This window comes from Liolophura sinensis, chromosome 4 (genome assembly GCF_032854445.1).
Source record: "Liolophura sinensis isolate JHLJ2023 chromosome 4, CUHK_Ljap_v2, whole genome shotgun sequence".
NCBI lineage: Eukaryota > Metazoa > Mollusca > Polyplacophora > Chitonida > Chitonidae > Liolophura > Liolophura sinensis.
Genome location: NC_088298.1, coordinates 12,407,016 through 12,430,261, shown reverse-complemented (window position 1 = coordinate 12,430,261; position 23,246 = coordinate 12,407,016). Strand labels below are relative to the sequence as shown.

Sequence of the window (23,246 nt, the reverse complement as noted above, 5' to 3'; positions counted from 1 at the left end):
CGATTCGTTGTGTTATTTCAATTTTAACTTCAATCTTTCAATTTTTTGGTGAAAAATGTCTTGACTCCAACACCAGACCAGAGTGTGAGGGCGCCTAATGTTGGACACAAATTACCTTGTGTCATATCACTCAAACAACACATCAGCACAAACACTGCTAAATTCATTATTCACTTATATATACATGAATTTGTAGATCTATGAAGGCATTTGCTGAATGAACCCTGAAGCAAACTTTGTCAAACAAAAAATATGATACCCTCATTGGTACCAATGGGTCCCTACAGACCACTGTAGAATCTGATGTCTTGAATGCATTTTACCTGGATGGAAAATTTTAATAAAAAAATTTGAACAATTTTGCTGGACATTGTTTAACAGCATTTTATCTGATATATACTTTATTTCTTTTCTTTGCCTTTAAAGGCAGGTGCTTAGCTTTTTATAAAACACAAGTAATACTTTATGATTTTTTTTTTTGTGAAGGGGGGGGGGGGTGTCAGGGTTAGATTTATTCATTTACCTGATTGGTGTTTTCCACCATACTCAAAAATGTTTCACTTATATGACAGGAGAGCAGGGTTAGAGGTGTCTCATATCTGACGTCACATTATAGCTGTAGACTAAAGTTCTTTTTAAGCACAGCTTACCATTTTGGCTGCCAACCAATTCTGCTACAGTGGGTAGAATGGTTTCTATGACAACCTGATCATGCTTGACAAGCAGTGAAGGGTGCTGGGAAATGCCCTCCAGCACTGACAGGACAGCACTGATGAACTCTGCCACCTTAGCTGGGCCTGGATCAAGAAGAAAAATGTTTGAGTTATCAATTCACATGGAGGTCACCTCATATTTCAGAACCATTTAACGCACATATCTCTAAATACACATACTTAATAATATTAGATGTGTCTTATTATTTATTTGACTGAATTTCACTGCCATACTCAAGATCTTTTCACCTGCATTTCAACAAAATTTAAATTGTGCAAACAACCACATTTAAAGGAGCAGAAAATTTAAATAGTAAACAAATACCATTGAAAAGAGTATGCATTTTCTTGCAGGTGCACGTCATAAAAAAAATCTAAAATGTATCTCAAGTTGATAAATAATAAATAAAGTCAGCACCAAAATCTGCTGTGGGCGACTCCATTTTGCCTAAGAACTAGTCCTGAAGTCTTCTGTGTTAGGAAGAGAATTGCCGTCAGAAACCACCAAAGTGCAGTTCGTACATTTCCGGTAGAACTTTTCTTCTCAGAAGGAAGCGAACAGTACAGTTCGTTTTCCGCTTGACGATCAAGAAACCAGAATGTTGGGCGTGGGTTCCGAGTTTACATGAACAAGCCAGCAGTTTTAACGGCTCTCATTGGCTGAGAGGCAACAAGCCCCCAGCATAAATTACAGGGTGTTAAAGATGGAGGACACGATGAACTCTGCGATTTATGCCAGCTTTGAAGTTTTCAGGCTTTACATGTATGGCGAGGAAAAATCGCAAAATTATGCAGCAGGCACCACCAGATAGAAAAAAATGTGCTCTTTTCAGCCTATAGTGTCATAATTTTATAACATATTTAACTGCTTATTGCCACCAAGGCTCTACAAACAGTGAAGAAAAGGGCGCCTACAAACATCCTGTTTAGTGCCAGGATTGGACACGCACCTCATGTGTCATACTGAATGAAAGACTTAACAGCAAAAGCATCCTAACAGCATGGACACAACCCATTCCAGAAATATTCAAGTTAGCCGTACAATTGTAGTAGTACACCCATAACCTCAGACCATAATTACAATTGTCAATTCCATGTTTAAGTAAGTTAATATCTACAGTAATTTACACGTAGATACTATTTCTAATGAGCAAGAACACTATTATTAACGGCTTCATTGTAAGTAAACTTCTGACTCTGAAGGAGAGTCTGATTGATTGTTCACAACAAAAAACAACTATACTAAATGGTTAATTGACATTATTTATTTATTTATTTATTTATTTATTTGATTGGTGTTTTACGCCGTACTCAAGCATATTTCACTTATACGATGGGGGCCAGCATTACGGTGGGTGGAAACCGGGCAGAGCCCGGGGGAAACCTGCGACCATCTGCAGGTTGCTGCAGACCGTCCCACGTATGGCCGGAGAGGAAGCCAGCATGAGCTGGACTTGAACTCACAGTGACCGCATTGGTGAGAGACTCCTGGGTCATTACGCTGCGCTAGCGCACTAACCTACTGAGCCACGGAGGCCCCTACAGCATTATAACCTATACAGTATTTACATTACAAAGTACAGGCTACGTCAAACTGTCCTTCTGCTTAGCTTCACTGTTTAATGTCTACTTGTATTTTTGTCTAGACAAATTTTATAATGATATTGTCTTGGAAATAACTGGATTAGACTTCTTGACAGAATTGGCAACAACATGCAAGAAAATTTGGAATTACACACCACCTCATTATTTGCAATGAAAATGAATTAAATCTCTCTGAAATCATTTCACATTTTAACACAAATAAAACCTGATCACCACGTACATGTATCTACATCTAAGCCATGTTCTCAGAGCAAGCACTAGGCAGACCCACAAGCCAATTCCATTCAACACTGCAATTTTAAGCAGAGAACAACAGGGTACAAAATGGCAGTGGAGCCAGCTGACTGTCAAAAGCAGGCCAAAATTTAGATATGTCAGACCATCCCTGCTTATTTTCAAATGAAACCTACAAAACTGCAGGCGACTATCTCTTTAAACGGTATTGTTTCCTTGCAGCAACCTGTTGAATCCACAACACATGCTCGGATTTATTTGCAAGCAATACAAGTTACTTGTACGGTACATTGAAGCAGGTCTTTCATCAATTTAGGCCATTCTAAATTTGGATTATGAGGTTATTAAACTAAAGAAAAACAGACATGACTGGAGAATATGTTCTAATTCCATGCCTGAACAGGGCAGGGTTATACTTTTACAGTGTACAAGTGTGCAGAAGTGTTAGTCAAAGAGGACATACTACAAGCAATAAGCGAGGCAACACTATGTTCATACCACAGATTTTTGCTGTGAAAGAAAATAAAATACATTTATACTTCTCCTCAAAAACTGTGAACAAGATACATGCATCTTCTCCATTTTACAGGGGCCACTTTCACAAAACATTGAATTTTCCTGTAACTTTTCTTGTAAATGATGTCCCCTTATGGCACTATAACCTCAACATCTTTTACTAAATGATGTTTCCTTATGGCACTATAACCTCAACATCTTTTACTAAAAAAGTTATGAGAAATGTGACCAAGTTTTGAGCAAGTGGCGCCAAGTCTTTATTTATAATTTCTGTTTTTTGTTTTTTTTTGACTGCAGATGCTTGTAGGTAACTCCCACAATGCTAGCCATCATGGTATAAGGGAAATATTCTTGAGTACAGATTAAAACACCGGTCAAATAAATTTTGAGTAGATATGAAAAAAACATACATGTAAAATGATTTATTTATTTATTTGATTGGTGTTTTACTCCCTACTCAAGAATATTTCACTTACATGACAGCGGCCAGCAATTATGGTGGGTAGAAACTGGGCAGAGCCTGGGGGAACCCCACAACCATATGCAGGTTGCTGACAGACCTTCCCATCACATGTAAAATGAAATAAAATGAAGTCTTCGAGAGTATTAAAAGGAAAGTCAAAATTCAGAAAATACAGTTTGGAAAATACAGTCAACTGCTGCTCCTGGTGAGGCATAAATCTTGCCACTTACCAGTGGCTCCCTCTATGCTAGTTTCTCTCAGTTCCATGGACTTGACATGAGCCAGAAGTTCTGACAAATTCACCATAAATACCTCCGTGACAATTCTTGGACGGAATATCTGTCACAAAAACAAAAATTTTCCATATAGTGCTGATCGTGCAGCATAGTTTATATTACGTACATTGTAGTTCCCATCATGCCATGTCGGCTTTAGCAATCTGTTATGCCTTGTTACAGAGGGACAATTTCCACGCCTGTCTACATTGTGTCAAGTGATTTCCAATTTGAGTTTGTCGACATACATACATGTCAGTGTCACGACGTGCAATGACAGCAGTCTTGTTTTTTCTCCTGTGTCATTCTACATATTTTTGTGTAATTCAACAAAAAAAAAAAATATATTAAAATGATAATTTTTCAAAATAAAACCAAGGAAAGACCCGAATGCAGCACATTCTCACACTAAATATGGAAAACTCTACAGAATTTATCCCCACTCTCACAGCCTGTGGGGGGGCTTGGGGACAATAAGCTGTTGGTGACGCTCACGTGGCCAGTATCACAGTTTGATGTTCATTTCCACCTACTGGCAATTTGGTGTGCATATCTGGACATATCACAAGTTCATCTGTAATTTGTCAAAGGATGGTGCATGGTAATAAATAACCACAAAATAAATAAACATAAAGAATGTGTGCATGGAGCAAGTTGATTTTCACACCTAATCTGGCAGAACCACGATATGAATATGTTCACAGAATATTATCCAGATCAAACAAAATTCGAAGCAGTTAACGAAAACCTAACAGAACATCAAAAATCAAGGAAATTGTCATTTTAACAATATAAACAGTACTAACTACATTTTTTTCTATGATGATCATTTCAAAGTTAATCCATACCTGACTTGTGATGAGATGGAGGAGGATGGACATTTGTGGCAAAGCCGACTTGAGTTGCTTCCCTTGGTATGCGGATGGATGCTTTCTCCCATGTACAGCTTCTAATGATGTCAAGATGTCTTCTAATAATGAAAAAAAAATTAATCCCTGATTAGCACACAGATACAGAGGCATGATATATTGAGAGGTGTTAATGTGTATGGACACCACAGCCATGGCAGAGAAAAAGATAAACAAATACCAGTTCTGTAGGAATAATTCTTAATCGCCTCTTGCACTTTGTTGCAGAGCATTCACAAACTTTCCTAAATGTTGACATGATACTGTTTATTTATTTATTTGATTGGTGTTTTACGCCGTATTAAAGAATATTTCACTTATACGACAGCGGCCAGCATTATGGTGGGTTGAAACCAGGCAGAGCCCGGGGGAAATCCACGACCATCTGCAGGTTGCTCACAGACCTTCCCACTTGCGGCTGGAGAGGAAGCCAGCATGAGCTAACCAACTCAACCACGGAGGCGCCCGTTGACATGATACATGGAAACTTGTCAAATCAACTAACTGAAAGCGGACTTATTTGTCAAATAAAAATAGGACTGCCCAATTTCCTAAGCCACAAATTATATGAATTAATGGTTTTCATTTGGCTAGTTGAATTCAACAAGTTGCATTGCGTCAACACGGCGTAAATGTCAAGGTTCACACTACACACTTCGTTAACTGTGTGATTACAAAGGGCGTTATGTGGATATAGTTACAATGTAAGCAAGACTGATAGGATCACAAAACCACAGTCTGGGATCCCTGAAATCAGGATCCAGTTTTTCAAAACTGTCTTAAAACTTAACACCAAATTTAACTTTAAGCCAAGTCAGACTCTTCAGTTTTGTACTCGCCTCAAAACTGACTGGGTAACAGAATATTACATATGAACTAAACCTACTGCTGATGCATTTGGCCTGTGTACAAGCGGCATAACACTGTATTGGTTGCTGGGTTGCGTTAAATCATATATATATAATATGACACCGGTTTTAGCTAATACACTTTTGAACAACTGGGCCCAGGACACATACTGCAGATTTCTGGCACCACGTTGACAATATGGGTCACTATCAACTCTAAGCACTTTGTCAGGTACGTCCAAGCCTCTTGGTTATCTCCCTTGGCTGGAGCTTGTCTTCTGCAGTCCCTTTCCACATACATCACTAACCTGCAGATAGGTGAAAAATAACGCTTCACGACCTGCAGCACATGATCTATGTCGCAGAACCCAACTCTAATCAGGGATGATATTTAAGCCTTTATGACATACACTTTGGACATACAAACTCAATCTGTTTCTGGGGTTGTCAAAGTTAAGCGGCATACAAGTTAATAACTCAACAGCTATCTGCTTCCATCAGGAGATAAGCACTACTTTTTGTCTCTGTTGATTTTAGATATCAATTAAGTCCTACAATGGAAGAAATTCTTTGAAAAATGACTTTCCTGCCTTTCCAGTTGCATGTATACATGTTCACCCAACAATATTTGTTCAAGACACGGCAAGCAAAACCTTTGGCCGTATTAACACTCTAAATAGATGTTTTCACTTGAACACAATCTGTTTTAAATGTACAACTGTCACAGAATATAAAAGCTTCTGTCTGTAAAGTTCTAACTTACAAATATTGTATATTTTCTCCATTCATACATTGTACATTTAATTTAAAAACAGTCACATAAAATAAGCGTTTCGTCTTGATTGACATCTGACAGTCTAACCGTCCCATCAAACAGGATGCCTAACCTTGATTGACAGCTTGCTAACAACATCTCCTGGCTGCTGTGGATTACCTCATACAGCACTATAAAGGCCTTTGCGCGGATGATATTGGACGGGCTCTCTAACAGTCGCATCACCTTGAGAAGAAAATCCTGAAAAATCAAAAAGACATAATACAAACATGAATTTCCAACAAATTCAGAAAAAAAGCAACGGTCAATATACAGCTGTAATCAGAAACTTGACATTTTGTTGTATTAACCGTGTTATCACTATAAGGGTACACTTTCTGGACACATCACAGAATTTAGTATAGAAAGCTCAGGATCATTTGAGCGACCTTAAAGTCAGACACCTACATGCTATCTGTCTAGAAATTTCGGTCAACAGCCCTGTAACTAAAGAAGGAGGTGGATGACTTGATAGACCATTGAACATTGCATTGTATTTCTAGAATTTAACAACACTGATCATAAACCCAGAGAAAGCAAAAGTTGCGAAAGCACCCACCTTATTGTGTAGGAGACGAGTAAGATGATTGGCTGATCCAATGAGGGCCCCGAACATCGTTATTAATGCCTGCTGAACACGAGTACTTCCGCTGGACAGGGAGCAGAGCATTGTGGGTAATCCCACTGTGTCAAGGACGCTCTGGAACACTTGTGGCAAGTGACGCGTTATGCGACACAATGCCTTCACAAAGCAAATGAAGTAGATTCAGATATACATGCACATACATGTGTTAACATTAAAATCACCTATACATGCCATGATTTCAGGGAATTTTGAAAAAAATGACAAAAAATATGTGCAAGTTTATAATAAACAGTAAATCCCATTATGTCGTGGTTTTAGACTATGTCCAGGAAATTATGCAGTACTTATATTACACACACAAAGATGGGCTGTCCTAACTGGATATGAAATCAAGTACAATGGGATGGGAGATTCTCTCTGTCTCTCCTCTTACCCTTGGCAGAACTCAGAATCTGCATACCACATATGAATGACCCCAACAAAAAAGTGATATTTAATATGAAAGATTTACAAAATCTTACAAAAATACTTGCAAAATACAAGTTGTAAAATTAATCTGAACAAGATCATTTCCTCATGTTACTAAGTATGCCATCATCAGCAGTAGGTAATATTCAAACTTTTGAAAATTTTTTGAATTAACACTACTTTTGTGTTTTAAACCCTTGCTCATTCTGGAACCTCAGGAAACTATTATGGGCTGTGTCTGTGATTTTCTGTGAACTGTAATAGAGATATATGTAATTCATTCTAGTACTGCATGGCTATGTTTTTACATGCTGTCCTGTGTGGCTTTAAAACATGCAATTGGAGCACATGAGTTTACTTCTAACACCGTTTTGTTTCCCTTGCTGTTCACATGAGTTTGGAGTGTACAGGTGGGTTTGCATGCTTTCCTTATGAGGGGACATGCATTCACTTGGTTGTTCACATGAGCTTGGAGTGTACAGGTGGGTTTGCATGCTTTCCTTACGAGGGGACATGCGGTCACACGGTTGTTCAAATGAGTTTGGAGAGTACAGGTGGGTTTGCATGATTTCCTTATGAGGGGACATGCGTTCACTTGGTTGTTCAGATGAGTTTGGAGTGTACAAGTGGGTTTGCATGATTTCCTTACGAGGGGACATGCGTTCACTCGGTTGTTCACATGAGTTTGGAGTGTACAGGTGGGTTTGCATGCTTTCCTTATGAGGGGACATGCATTCACTCGGTTGTTCAAATGAGTTTGGAGTGTACAGGTGGGTTTGCACGATTTCCTTATGAGGGGACATGTGTTCACTCGGGTGTTCGCTTGAGTTTGGAGTGTATAGGTGGGTTTGCACGCTTTCCTTATGAGGGGACATGCACTCACTCGGTTGTTCCCATGAGTTTGGAGTGTACAAGTGGGTTTGCATGCTTTCCTTATGAGGGGACACGTGTTCACTCAGATGTTTATATGAGTTTGGAGTGTACAGGTGGGTTTGCATGCTTTACTTATGAGGGGACATGCGGTCACTCAGATGTTCACACGAGTTTGGAGTGTACAGGTCGGTTTGCATGATTTCCTTATGAGGGGACATGCATTCACTTGGTTATTCAAATGGGTTTTGAGTGTACAGGTGGGTTTGCATGATTTCTTTATGAGGGGACATGCATTCAATCGGTTGTTCACATGAGTTTGGAGTGTACAGGTGGGTTTGCACGCTTTCCTTATGAGGGGACATCCAGTCACTCAGTTGTTCACATGAGTTTGGAATGTACAGGTGGGTGTGCATGCTTTCCTTATGAGGGGACATGCGCTCACTCGGTTGTTCCCATGAGTTTGGAGTGTACAGGTGGGTTTGCATGCTTTCCCTATAAGGGGACATGCGTTCACTCAGTTGGTCATGTTTACTCCTCAGCTTGTGTGGTAGGGCTTGGGTGGCTGCCCTGGATGGATACCTCCTCCCTTCCTTTGCTTGGGGCCTACTTTAAAGGGCAGGGGATTTACCTATAGGTCACTTTGGATTTGGGATTGACAAGTTGAGAGTGTCCCCTCGAGACACACTTCTTTCTTGGATCTTGTGTCACTTCAAATGTCACAATGGCAAGATCTGTAATAACTTACAGAAAATGCCGTCACTCAGACGCTCTCTGGGGTCAAATCTTAATCTTTAACATAGATCATGGTTTAACTACAGGTATAGAAGTGCAGTCAATGGGTCTGACAGACTCTGGTATCAAACCTCATTTACTTATGTAAATCATGGTCAATTACAGGTAAGATTTGTTACAAGACAGCTTACGGAGAGTGCCGTCACTCTAACAGCCTCTAGGGTCACGTTCTTAAAGATAAGCCACAGGGCCTGGGCCACCTCTGTACTGACAAACTTCTGAAACAACAAGAACATACCACAATGCATTTTATACTTTGGTTGGTGCACTCTGGGAGTTTTCACTTATATAATGGTGGTAAGATATATGGGTGAAGGAGTGAGTGAGTGCTTGAGGTTTAACGTCGTACTCAACAATTTTTCAGTCATATGACGACGAAAGAATCCTTAGGGTGTAGGTAATGTGCCTCCTTGTTGCAGGACGGATTTCCACTGTTCTTTTATCTAGTGCTGCTTCTCTCTAGCGACTCACCGAAGGCAAGTAAGCTGCCCCGCCCAAGCCATTATACAATTACACTGATACGGGTCAACCAACCGTTCCACTATTCCCTTCATACTGAATGCCAGGTGAGTAAGTTACAACTTCCTCTTTTAAAGTCTTAGGTGTGACTCGACTCGGTAAACCACTGGCCTTTCATCAGGTATTTGACAAACCTTGCATGGACTTGCATGTAAAGCTGTAGCCAAAATAGCAAGAGCTGGATTTCAACAAGCGATGTAAATGATCACGGCCTTGATTTTAGCAGCAAGTCAGCATTTTAACAAATCAGAGCCAGCGAGGTGCTGATTTTCTTCCTTTTATTTACAATGTTGTCACTAATGCTTCAGTGATATGAGCAGCACAGTTCAGTTTATAGCTCGAGAAAGTCACCGCACCAAGGACATGCATACAGCACATGACACTTGGGATTAAGACAGACGTCTATCACGTAACACAAACACATCACCTTTTTACTACACAATCAAAGAACAGTAGAATTGAAATGTGTGCACAGTAAACATTATAAATTTGGTTTTATTGAACTGAAGCACATTCTTTCTAACCATTTTCTCGGGCAGTTACACTCTCGCTCTTTTCATCTGCTATAATTTCCATATGTGGGATAGTCTGCCAGCAACCTGTGCATGGTTGTGGGTTTCCCTTGGGCTCTGCCCAGTATAATAAATCTGTTGTAATTTTGTGATAACTACCTCTTATTTATTGATTTATCTGATATGTATAAAACATATCTGTGGAATACAAGGAACATGGGATTCTACAAACATCTACATGTGCACCATATAGAGTGGAATCTACAATTACTTAGCAGTAGTTATTACTTCATAAAACTAATATAACACACATATACTTGATAAGACCATGTTGTATATAAGGCTGCAGCTTCAACGAACATATTTTAGCATATTTAATGAAGTGACAATTTACATAACTGTGTGATAAATATAACAGATTCTATCGCACTGATAGCCTTGCTAATGAACAAACTCTGATCCTGACAACAACACTCCTTGACCACATACACTGACATAACAGTAAAAACATACCTGACAGTGCTGTCCACTGGTTGCTGCTACATTCTCTATGATCTTAGCTGCCTGATGATTAACAACCCCATCTTCCTATGGACATATAATAATTGGAATTTCATACATAAGTAGGAGAATGAAAGTTTTCTGCTATCTACGTATACACACGCATATCATGTACATTTCTGTATCTTGTCACTAAGAAACCACATAACAAATCTATCCCACAGAAGAACCATCAATTCAGCTCGTAAGACTTGACTTTTTGTATATGTGAATCACTACTGTCACATTAAACTTGTGACAGATGCATAAACCAAACAAAGGGGGATAACCTTGTCAAAACATGCATATAGAACCAGTGCTGTCCAAAAAAACCCTTAACTACATGTATTTTTATCAGCCAAGCCAAATATGAGGGTTACTGACACCATATATTCCCATATCCTACCACGGCTTAACCATGAAACAAATTCATTCACAAAAGACCTATCAAATTCAGAGTAAAAGACCGATGTATAGCCGACTCGCTTCACTGATGTGGCCATTGATTTCACAAGCAAACAGTCAAGGGGAAGTAACCTAGTGACTGGCTGCGGGATACGAGAATATAAACGTCCCCCATGTGACTGATGCTGTGCAATGACAGCGAACTATTTTGTCTCATGCAGGATAATTTAAGATATCCCAGTAAAAACATGTGAACTAACTGCATGATGCCAGTATCTTACCCCTTTACCACAGCAGCGTGTAATAACAGTATACGTCATGGCAGGGACAGTCCAGGCCTCTACAGGGGCTCCTAGCATGTCCTCCTGGACAACACACAAGAATACAGTAAAAGACTTCGAACACAGACAATACACATACAGTAGCAAAACACCTCAAAAACATTCATATTACACAATTCTGAACTTAAACAGAGACTGTATTTGTATATTAACATAAGGATTTAAAAACTTTTAAGTTTATTTATTTGATTGGTGTTTTATGCCCATACTCAAGAATATTTCACTTATATGACGACGGCCAGAATTATGGTAGGAGGAAAGCTGGCAGAGCAAACGGGAAACCCACAACTATCCGCAGATTGCTGACAGACCTTCCCACGTACGGCTGGAGAAGAAGCCAGTATTAGGTTGACTTGAGCTCATAGTGACAGAATTGGTGAGGGGCTCATGAGTCATTGTGCTGCACTACCACTAGGCCCCCACCCCCTCAGATTGTAATATTCAGAAGAAAAAAATATAATTCTATACTCTGACAATGGTCTAAAAAGACTGAAACAAAAGAAATTCATCAATTACACACTGTGTATTGATTTATTTGACTTTTTTTATGCTGTACTCAAGAATACTTCATTTACATGACGGAGGCACATCTTATTCAGGATTAAATCTAGATTACATATAGAATGATTTAAAATCTATATTTTTCCTCAAGTCCTGAAATAGTTAATGGAGACAGCAGTAGACCAATGCTTCATAAACAAAATCAACCTATACTGACGCATATATTTCATATAAATTGTTCTCCGTTAAAACAAAGTTGTCAAATATAATTAACGAACATACAATTGTAACTTTATTGTATCCCTGTATGCTAATAATGAAGAAGATTAGTTCTGCTGATATATCATGATACCTGAGAGGCCACGAGGTACAGCATTTCTCCTAGTGCTGGCAACAGCCCGTGACGCAAACGCGCATTTTTTCCATTTTCCCGAATCACCTCAGTTAACAAAGTGAAAACCTTCAGAAAAAAAACAAAACATAATAATTTCAATTACCAGAAAAATTTCAAGTTTATGGAGTTATATTATTTTTATTTAATGTCATACTGGAGGATATTTCACTTCCATGTACACGATGAGGACCAGTTTGATGGGTGAAAGAAACAGAAGTGTATGTTAATGGCAAATAGCTTGCCAATATGTGACACATATCATTTCAGGGTATTTATGGTGGACTTTTTGGAACTGAATTGAATGTTTATTCACCATAAGTACATGTAAGTATATGTTATAACGACATAAATGTCGGGAATGAAGTCCAAGGGACTTGTTTTATCCCTGACTCATTATTATCAAATAATAATGAGTCAGGGATAAAAGACTCATAGGAGGGATAATTAGTGAATAACTGTATTAACAAAAGCAGAAAAGCTACTGAGAAAAAACTCACACAGAAATGGAACACTATAATCACCTAAGTTAACTATACAATAGTGTGAAGAATATTTTGTGTAACACCTTCTGTCTTTTAACCAGGATTTGAACAGGCGTGATACTGATTACTTTGAGGTTTGGAGGAAGCCTATTCCACTCCCTTAGGGCTAATGATCTCATGAAATATGTGGACAGATTTGAAGTTAGAAAAGAGATTGAAAGAATAGGATCTGGTTGGGTAATTGTAAACTTCAGATGGTTTTCTGAACAGCTGTGTAAAATTGTGAGGAAGAGAGAGTGTTTGGTGAATGGATTTATGTGCGAGTAGCAAGGATGAGTATCAGTGTATTTGTGCAAGTGGGGGGATTTTGGGGTTCTTAAATATGGAGCCGCATGATCAAGTCTTTTGAGAGAAAATGATGAGGTGAATGATGTGTTTCTGAAGAATTACTAAGGGATGGAGATGACTCATGTATATGTTGCCCCATAAAACATTTGCATAGGGAAGATAAGGGAATATCAGAGAGTAGTACAAAATAAGCAGTGTTTTCTTGTTGACATTTGCTCGAATGTGCTCGATGATGCCAATATTTCTTGACACTCGCTTACTAATAAAGTTAATGTGTGATGTCCAAGAAAAGCCTTGCATTAAAATAAACTCCCAAGAACTTGTGTTCTTGCAGACTGGCTATTTCAACGCCATGCAAATGCAACGATATCGAAAGTGCCTCATTTTTGGATACATTTATATGCATGCATGTTGTTTTACTAAAATTCAGGGACATGAATGTCAGCTGTCAGACATTCGAATATTTTATGCAACTCTTTAGACATAGTGTATACAGCCCCGGCAGTTGTAGGTGCGTAAGTGCAGACACTGGTATCATCAGCAAATAATGTAAAATCCAGAATATCTGACGATGTTGTAATGTCATTAATGTACAATAAAAATAATATAGGACCAGGAATTGAGCCCTGGGGAACACCACAATCTACCTTACGGTCTTTTGACATATTTCCTTCAAAGTGAACTGATTGGTATTGTCCACAAAGAAAGAGCTCGAACCACTAAGTGCTATGAGCTCGAACCCCATAGTATTCAATTTTTTGTAGAAGGATTTTGTGGTTGACAGTATCAAAAGCCAATGACAGGTCAAGGAAAGACACGACAGAATGTTCCCAGTTCTATAACCAAATTGGTTGGGCAAAATGATGTCACTGGCTGTCAGAAAATCATTCATCGTGTTTTACAACCATTTTTTCCATTATTTTGCTCAGATTAGTTTGTAATGCCATTGGCGTCACCACATTTAAAGATGGTGATAATTTTTGCGCATTTCAATGAAGACAGCATACATCCTGACATAAGGGACAAATTAACTATGTGCAAGGGGAATCGAAATATCTTTTGCAACAAGTTTGAGGTCAGACATGCAAATGTCATCTAAGCCTGGAGCTGATGACTTTGGACTGTGTATAGTGGTTTCAACAGGATTAAACGAGACAGGAGAAAATTGAAAGTTTTCTTCTACCAGCTCACCTAGAAAATCTGAAAAATGTTTTGAGCTTGGGGCTATCTTAACATCAAGACTGGAAGTGATAGTCGAAAAAAGTCATTAAATCTGATGGAAATGACACTTTTATCTGGAACAGATAACCCATCAATATTAAAACATGTGGGCATGTTCTTGCATTTACCATGTCCTGTTAGATCACTCAATACTTTCCAAGTTTCTCTGATATTGTAATTTTGATCGTTAAGTTTTTTCGAAGAAATCCTTTTGCCAAAAATGGATCAAGTTGTTCAGTTTATTTTTGTACTTCCTATATTTGATGTGAGTCATGCAAAACTCTGTCAACTGCTTGTTAACACAAAAACTTCAGTTAAGTCACATTTTCCTTTGCATAAATGCTTAGGACCCGATGCAACGATCAAGTTGACTTCAGTTGAGTTTAAAGGGTACATGGAATACTTTGGTTTTATTTCTTAATGTGCAGATAATCATGTGTAATAACATATAACAGTACAAACAAATTTTTCAACTTTCACTTTGGGGGTAAAAGTGGCTTAAAAGTACAGTTGTCTTAAGGCCACAGCGGTCAGTCCGGAAATTAACTAGCTTACAGCGATAACGTCAAGGGGGTGTTTAGTGAGTTTTGCACAAGATCAAAGATGACATAATTTCTGAAAAAATCTGACTGTTGACGGAAAATATGCATAATATGCAGGGGTAATTAACAGATATAAAAATATCTCCAAAATAAATTTTTTTCAACAAAAATCCTAGGGCATAATTTTCTTCATTTGATATAGAAACATAATCTTTGTTATGTGTCTACTAGTGCGAACTGCCACAGGCCCATTATAGAGCCACGAAAAATGGTGAAGAAATTGCCAGAAGTTGCTTCACCCAAGTACGACGTGTGAGTCCACTTAAAGAAGTAGACCGTGTGTTATGATCAAATATCAGCTTCCATTCGTGATGTTTTCTTCATTGTTTTGTTGGGATTTATATGTTATGATTATGCTTTGAATAAAAATTTTAATTATGTTTGGTGTCATGCTTTCATTTATTATTCGTAAAGTTTTGTGTCAGGAAAGGTTATCAAAAGCGCTTTGGCTATTTGATGGGTCATGACAGTAAATGTCACATACCAGTCGGTACCTTGATTGCCTGTGATAGCGTATGTAGTGAAAAGATTTACACCATGTACGGTAGCCTACGTTCATGTAGTTATCAGCTCCTAATAATATTTAGGCCTACATTACGGCAATCAAGCGCTTTGTTAATCACCAAAGTGGTGAAAAAAAAAGAATGTGGAAATTATCAGATGGCAGGTATACCACTGACCTTGACCCCAGTGGCATTGAGGGTCCAATTTCAAACGCGTACATGTATCGGTGATTTCTGAGGAGAGCAGCTGATGCAATTAAATACAGCTATTGTTCAGGAACACTTTAGACTCATACTATATACTGCCAATAAATAAAACGCAAATAATAATTTTTTTTGTCTTCTAATGTAGATGTAGTATAACAAGGGTATCATACAGTAATGTTTCGGCAGGTAAAAAAATTACCAATCACATTAGGCAAGTTACCATAGAATGAAATAATACTGCAACCCCTGCTATCAAAACAAAATGAAAAGGTAAAGTTGTCAGTGAGTGAGTTATTGGAATGAACCCAGTAGGCATACAGGTTGAGGTGTAATAAATAGAGCTGAAATAATTAATTTATTCTAGAATGTTCTAGAATGTTATGACAAGTCATAATTCCGGACAATCGACATGTACATACATATATTTGTATTCCTATATGTAACTACCAGAATCTCTGTACCAGTAGGTCTATGTAGGCCTATACATGTATGTAACTACCAGAATCTCTGTACCGGTAGGTCTATGTAGGCCTATACATGTATGCAACTACCAGAATCTCTGTACCGGTAGGTCTATGTAGGCCTATACATGTATGCAACTACCAGAATCTCTGTACCGGTAGGTCTATGTAGGCCTATACATGTATGCAACTACCAGATTCTCTGTACCGGTAGATCTATGTAGGCCTATACATGTGTGCAACTACCAGATTCTCTGTACCGGTAGGTCTATGTAGGCCTATACATGTGTGCAACTACCAGAATCTCTGTACCGGTAGGTCTATGTAGGCCTATACATGTATGCAACTACCAGAATCTCTGTACCGGTAGGTCTATGTAGGCCTATACATGTATGCAACTACCAGAATCTCTGTACCGGTAGGTCTATGTAGGCCTATACATGTATGCAACTACCAGAATCTCTGTACCGGTAGATCTATGTAGGCCTATACATGTATGCAACTACCAGATTCTCTGTACCGGTAGGTCTATGTAGGCCTATACATGTATGCAACTACCAGAATCTCTGTACCGGTAGGTCTATGTAGGCCTATACATGTATGCAACTACCAGATTCTCTGTACCGGTAGGTCTATGTAGGCCTATACATGTATGCAACTACCAGAATCTCTGTACCGGTAGGTCTATGTAGGCCTATACATGTATGCAACTACCAGAATCTCTGTACCGGTAGGTCTATGTAGGCCTATACATGTATGCAACTACCAGAATCTCTGTACCGGTAGGTCTATGTAGGCCTATACATGTATGCAACTACCAGAATCTCTGTACCGGTAGGTCTATGTAGGCCTATACATGTATGCAACTACCAGAATCTCTGTACCGGTAGGTCTATGTAGGCCTATACATGTATGCAACTACCAGAATCTCTGTACCGGTAGGTCTATGTAGGCCTATACATGTATGTAACTACCAGAATCTCTGTACCGGTAGGTCTATGTAGGCCTATACATGTATGCAACTACCAGAATCTCTGTACCGGTAGGTTTATGTAGGCCTATACATGTATGCAACTACCAGAATCTCTGTACCGGTAGGTCTATGTAGGCCTATACATGTATGTAACTACCAGAATCTCTGTACCGGTAGGTCTATGTAGGCCTATACATGTATGTAACTACCAGAATCTCTGTACCGGTAAGGCTATGTAGGCCTATACATGTATGTAACTACCAGAATCTCTGTACCGGTAGGTCTATGTAGGCCTATACATGTATGTAACTACCAGAATCTCTGTACCGGTAGGGCTATGTAGGCCTATACATGTATGTAACTACCAGAATCTCTGTACCGGTAGGGCTATGTAGGCCTATACATGTGTGCAACTACCAGAATCTCTGTACCGGTAGATCTATGTAGGTCTATACATGTATGCAACTACCAGAATCTCTGTACCGGTAGGTCTATGTAGGCCTATACATGTATGTAACTACCAGAATCTCTGTACCGGTAAGGCTATGTAGGCCTATACATGTATGTAACTACCAGAATCTCTGTACCGGTAGGTCTATGTAGGCCTATACATGTATGTAACTACCAGATTCTCTGTACCGATAGGTCTATGTAGGCCTATACATGTATGCAACTACCAGATTCTCTGAACCGGTAGGTCTATGTAGGTCTATACATGTATGCACATGTGAGCCTTTACATTTCTCAACCCCGCTCCTCTCAATATTCTTCACACTTTTTACGTGTATTGCTGGGGACCGAAAATAGTGAAGTGTTGAGTATTTTCAAAAAATGTTTACTGCAGTAGGTTTACCCACTACTCCCTCTGTTGGAAAGTAGGGAGTACTGCACTATCACTGAAAATTATCTGTAGCACTGCCTGACCCCTTGGGTTATTGCCCAATAGTTGATCTTCCAAATTGCGTGAATGCCAACAAACTTATTATACAAAGTTTTTCATGGTCTGTTGAAGAAGTTATCTGTTAAATTGTGGAATGAGATGTTAGTAATCGTTTGCTATATGTGATGAACATTTGGATATGATCCTGAAAAGACTGAATAAAGGTTGAGAGATTGTACATGTATTTTATGTGTGCTTGATATTATCAGCACATATAAAATAAAGCTGAAATACAACTTGTCTTGACACGCTGCCTTGATCTGTTGAAACGTACGGCAGTGGTACAAATAATGAAGATTTTCATGCTCACACTAACCGAACAAATATAAATGGTAACACTTAGTTGCAAAAAAAAATTTGGGGAAAATGTCTACAATCTTACAGTATATCATATTATGACCTTCTGGTGCAATGCACTCTCTTTAAAGTCATGTTATCGTGAGGTGGGGCCTGGTCCTCCATTACAGACAGAATAACTGATAGGCCCTTTGTGGGTGGAGAAGATCAATGACCAATTGGTCGTTAGTTACAAGAAAATTAAAAATAGAAGAAGAGCAATAGACCCATTTCACAGCCGTTGGATTCTATTTTTATGGTTCCTTTTCATGTAGCCATTAAGCTGCAAGGTATGCCCAGCTTCTGACATGCAGAGTAATATATGAGGTAGGTAATTCTCCTCTTTAATCTTCATCACGCGCCTGTTATAAAAAACCTGAGTCAATAGGGCCCCCAGATGACCAAACATTAATCTAATAGACTAAATATAGGCACCATTCACAAGCACCTGCTGTTTCATGATTCCTCTGTAATGGGGAAACCTGACCCAAAGACACAAGGTAAAAGCAATCCCTGTGTACCTCTCCCATTTCCAAGGTGGGGAGCATAATGATAATGCATCAGTAGGTAAATAAGCTTTACCCCTTGATTGGGATTTCTTGGGAGGATGTCTGTTTGTCAAAGTTAGGTTACCTCAGAGAGATTGAGACTGGTGTCAAGCTCTGTACAGTGAGCAGCTGTCAGTCCTAATGTCCTAGCCAGCTTCACTCTCCTGCAACAAAACAACACACAAGTCACATATGCCATTAATACACTGGAAATGATGTGACATCTAAATGAGTAAAAAAAAAAAAACATTTCAACGTTACCACTCAACATGTAGCTGATCATTATCATTTTTTAAATTTCTTATTCAAATTAACTGAAAAAAGGAATTGTAGAAAGTTGGAGAAAATTTTCCATGAACTGTATGTTGGGAAATATTTCACAAAACCTGTAACCCATCTCCCGAGTCCCTAAACTCTTTTATCTGCAAATACTGTAGACAAACAGATTTACACTAGTAATTCAGTACGAATATGTCATTTTCCCAGTCATTTCTCACAAACTGTCAACAGGTGAACTAAAGGGATACAGAATCACCACTGACTGGCTGACATTACAAACATGCAAGTCCAGGTTCTGCCTAGCCTAAGCTGAATGTTAGGTATGGTGCATTTATTCAAGCGTGTATTGTTTAACCCTGAAAATCCTATCTGTAGTGTTAGCGAATCAGAGCTGATCAGTGTCGATTCTGTACCCCTTTCAATAGGATTTCCTTAACATGCATTTATACAGCTTAAAACTGTGACAAGTGAAGAAGAAAAGAACCCTCTGGCATCTGTCTCACCCATCCAGGTGTTGTGTTTCCTTGACCTGCCTAGCCAGCACCCCCAGGGTTCCCATCCTGACCAGGTAGCCTGCGATCAAGCTGTTAGCAGCGATGCTGCCCGCATAATTCAGCAGATTCACCCTCTTCTGGGAGGGAGGGCCTTTCTCTGGGCAAGCTATGTTATCCACAATTATCTTCAGATGTTTCACCATGTCCTTCTCTGACAATGATAAAATCTTCTCCACTGAAATCACAATAGCATTATATGTAACACACCACAATATGAGAAATTTTTTACATGTAAGAAATGTATTCCTCATTTTGCTGACTTTGTCAAACATAACACAAACCCGGCGAACAGCCCAATGGTACTTCAGCTTTAATGGTAGCATAAGTTGACTGGACATCTGATTCAAATGTATTGGATGCTGAAGTCAAGAAGAATTCAGATTTAAGAGGTGCACATCTTCAAATAATGTTAAATTTGAAGCTAAAGACATAGTGTAATTTATAAGACTAGATTACTCAAACATAAACCTTGTACCATGGGACTGCTTGTATGGAAATTCAGTCTGATGAAATTTTGAAAAAAATAACTCTTATAGAATCTCAGAATAGAGAGATCTAACTCAATGCATGTCCATCAAGAATATGCACTGAAAAATAAGCTTAAACATAAAACCTTACTCTGCGAGCTCATGTGAACGGAATAGCTGACCTTAACCAAAAAAGAAAAAAAGCTTACCTGAAAAGCTACTAACACTGATGCCAATTGCTCTCTATCACCTTACTTCATAACCACGAGATAAATGATATTTTGTTGATTGACATTTGTTATTCCATCCCATTTATTTATTTGACTGAAGTTTAGCATCATAGTAAAAAATGTTTCACTCATACCACAGCAATAAAGGTGAAGGGAAAAGGAGAGAGCTTGTTAAATACCTGAATATGGGGGCACCTGCAACATCTTCACATCGTACTTCAGTGAAGCAGGTTTCTGGATCTGAAAAGCCAAGGGGGGAAAAAACTGAAATAAATATGTTAAATAACCGAAACTTTTACCCCAAGATTTGATTTTTTAGATACAAATAAATGTCATAAAATATTAATTCTGGAAATGATTTCTCATTCTTGATTCAGGATTTATAAGGGAGTGACAGAAGTACCTTTGGGTTGTCCACTATAGGAGTTATGCTAAAGTCACTGGAGTGGAAGATGAGTTCAGTGGCACTGCTAATTCCCACATCCACCCCATCAATGCCTTCACGGGCCGTCAACAAGGGATGAGTAGACAGCGGGGACTGAACAGTCCTGGCAGGGGAGTTAACTTTGCTGTCAACCTCGGCAGCTGTATGAGGTCGTGCACTGGTGACAAAAATAATTGTCAAACACATATAGTATTTTCATAAATCAAGCAGATTTGTAATTATGAACACAGTACATTATTTAGCTTGACCCTAGTCTGTCTAGATGGACTCAGTGTGCTATTCAAAATTCGCACAGATTTCAAACTACCTTTAGTCTAATTCTTCATTCTTTTCAACCACCTGTGCAATTAATATTTTAACATTCTAAGAGAACTACATGTACAGGATCCAGAGGAATAATTTTCAGAGCTTTAGGAAAATTTCATCTTCAGTGACACAAACAAATCATTTCTGTCTAATTTTGCATAATAATTGCATGCATAAATTCGAAAGAAAAAACTACTTCAGAGGCTGAAAAGGTTGCAAGTTCACAGTATCATCTCCTTCCCACCTGTGCCTAATTCACCTCCTAATTACTACCCTGCCAGATCAAACTAAATTAACTCGCTGCCTAGTGGTCACAATGACCGTTAACACTTCAGCGGTAGTGAACGGCTCACATTCTACAGCCATTTTGAAATGTCTTATTTGTGGGTTGACAAATAACTGAATGTTCAAATTTATTGCAGCTGCTGTCTGTAAGCACAATTATAATCTTCATAATCCAACCCACAAGGACATAAAAAACAGAGGCAACTATTTCCAGTGATAGTGAATGACTCAGTGTTATGATAAATGTCAGAATTTTAAAAAAGCACACTGAGTGTTTATGGATGGACTGGTCAAAACTAGCCTAACTTATGATTCCTTTACAATTACTTGTTTGATTACAGGCATGAGTGACTTATTGCAAAAATAAACTGGTGATCCCTTGGTGTAAACAGCCCCTGGCCAACAGTCAAATATGCAGATATTATAACAGGCACCCGACACCAAAGAAGGAGTTTTATACTGTATGAGGCCATCATTAGATAGATTCAGCATCTTTAGCTGAAAGTTAAAAGTTTAACTTCAAAAACAGAATTAGTCACTTAATATTTTAGTTTGAAGCTACAGGTTACGAGTTAATCCGATGAACTTCTAACCTCTAAACTGAAGGTACTGGCCCCGATAGCACAGTTGGTAGAGTGTCCGCTTCAGGAGCGGTAGATCCAGGATCAATCCTGGGTCAAGTCACACCTAAGACTTTAAAACAGAAGTTGTAACTTTCTCGCTTTGCATTCAAAATGAAGGGTGATAGTGCAACGACTGGTTGACACGTATCACTATAAGGCTCGAGCGGGGCGGCTTACTTGCCTTCGGTAAGGCGTCTCAGGGGAAGCAGCACTAGATAAAGAGCAGTGGAAACCCGTCCTGCGACAAGGAGGCACATTACATACACCCTAATGATTCCTTTGTCGTCATATGACTGAAAAATTGTTGAGTACGACGTTTAAACCCCAAACACTCACTCACTCACTCTAACTGAAGGTCTCTACTGAGGGGTTATACTATGAGTTACGGCAATGTAACGGGGTAGAGATATTTTGTACCTGAGGGTGAACAGATGACCTCCTTCCTCCCCAGGAGCTGTCTTGGGCCTCATGTGGTCCCCAATCACTGAGCCTGAAGTGACAAGGGCATATGGTGTGAGAAATACACCTTTCATAACTGTCAAGAGGAACACACATTTGACCAATCATAATCTGTATTGTTACAAATAGGTCAAGCGTATGTCACACCCATTAGTAACAAATGTTCAATGTTTCTGTGACGTTATGACAACAACATGGGTGTTACATATGTGCGATTACTGACAAACACATAATTCCAGAGAAATCAAGTTGGTGGAAAACTCCAAACAATCCTAGGTAATTTGGTTGAAGGGAAGTATTTGCTAACGGCAATAAGTTGATCTGAGCTTTCTGTTACTTGGTGTACAGTTTTACCTGGTCGGTCTTCCCTCAATGACGTCTAGCTGAGACATGGGACGGTCCTGACTCGACCTAAATCTACAGTTTCACCCTGCCCAGCACAGAACCACCCTGTGCTCTATTATACTGCTGCGTGTGGTGTCAGGGAATTCTGGGTAAATTCCTGAGAAGAAACAAAGTCCTTTGCCAAATCTTTCAGCCGACCTTCCCAGAAAGTGTGAGTGACCAGTCCTGGCCAGGTTAACCTGTACAACAGATTAAATGATACACGGATTTAATAACTGATTCAGGTACTAACTGATTCAGGTACTAACTGATTCAGGTTTAGCTG

General features: G+C 39.0%; 1 protein-coding gene across 1 annotated transcript in view; it reads right to left on the bottom strand.

Moving 5' to 3' along the window:
* Nucleotides 1-23,246, bottom strand: part of LOC135464703 (serine/threonine-protein kinase ULK4-like) — a 50,605-nt gene that overhangs the window by 11,804 nt on the left and 15,555 nt on the right. The window contains 16 exon segments of the mRNA XM_064742206.1: nt 651-797; nt 3,762-3,870; nt 4,655-4,776; nt 5,734-5,870; nt 6,450-6,577; nt 6,936-7,118; nt 9,227-9,313; nt 10,640-10,714; nt 11,353-11,436; nt 12,266-12,373; nt 19,014-19,092; nt 19,711-19,936; nt 20,638-20,698; nt 20,862-21,060; nt 22,535-22,643; nt 22,967-23,160. Coding sequence (XP_064598276.1) covers nt 651-797; nt 3,762-3,870; nt 4,655-4,776; nt 5,734-5,870; nt 6,450-6,577; nt 6,936-7,118; nt 9,227-9,313; nt 10,640-10,714; nt 11,353-11,436; nt 12,266-12,373; nt 19,014-19,092; nt 19,711-19,936; nt 20,638-20,698; nt 20,862-21,060; nt 22,535-22,643; nt 22,967-23,160 — 2,048 coding nt within the window.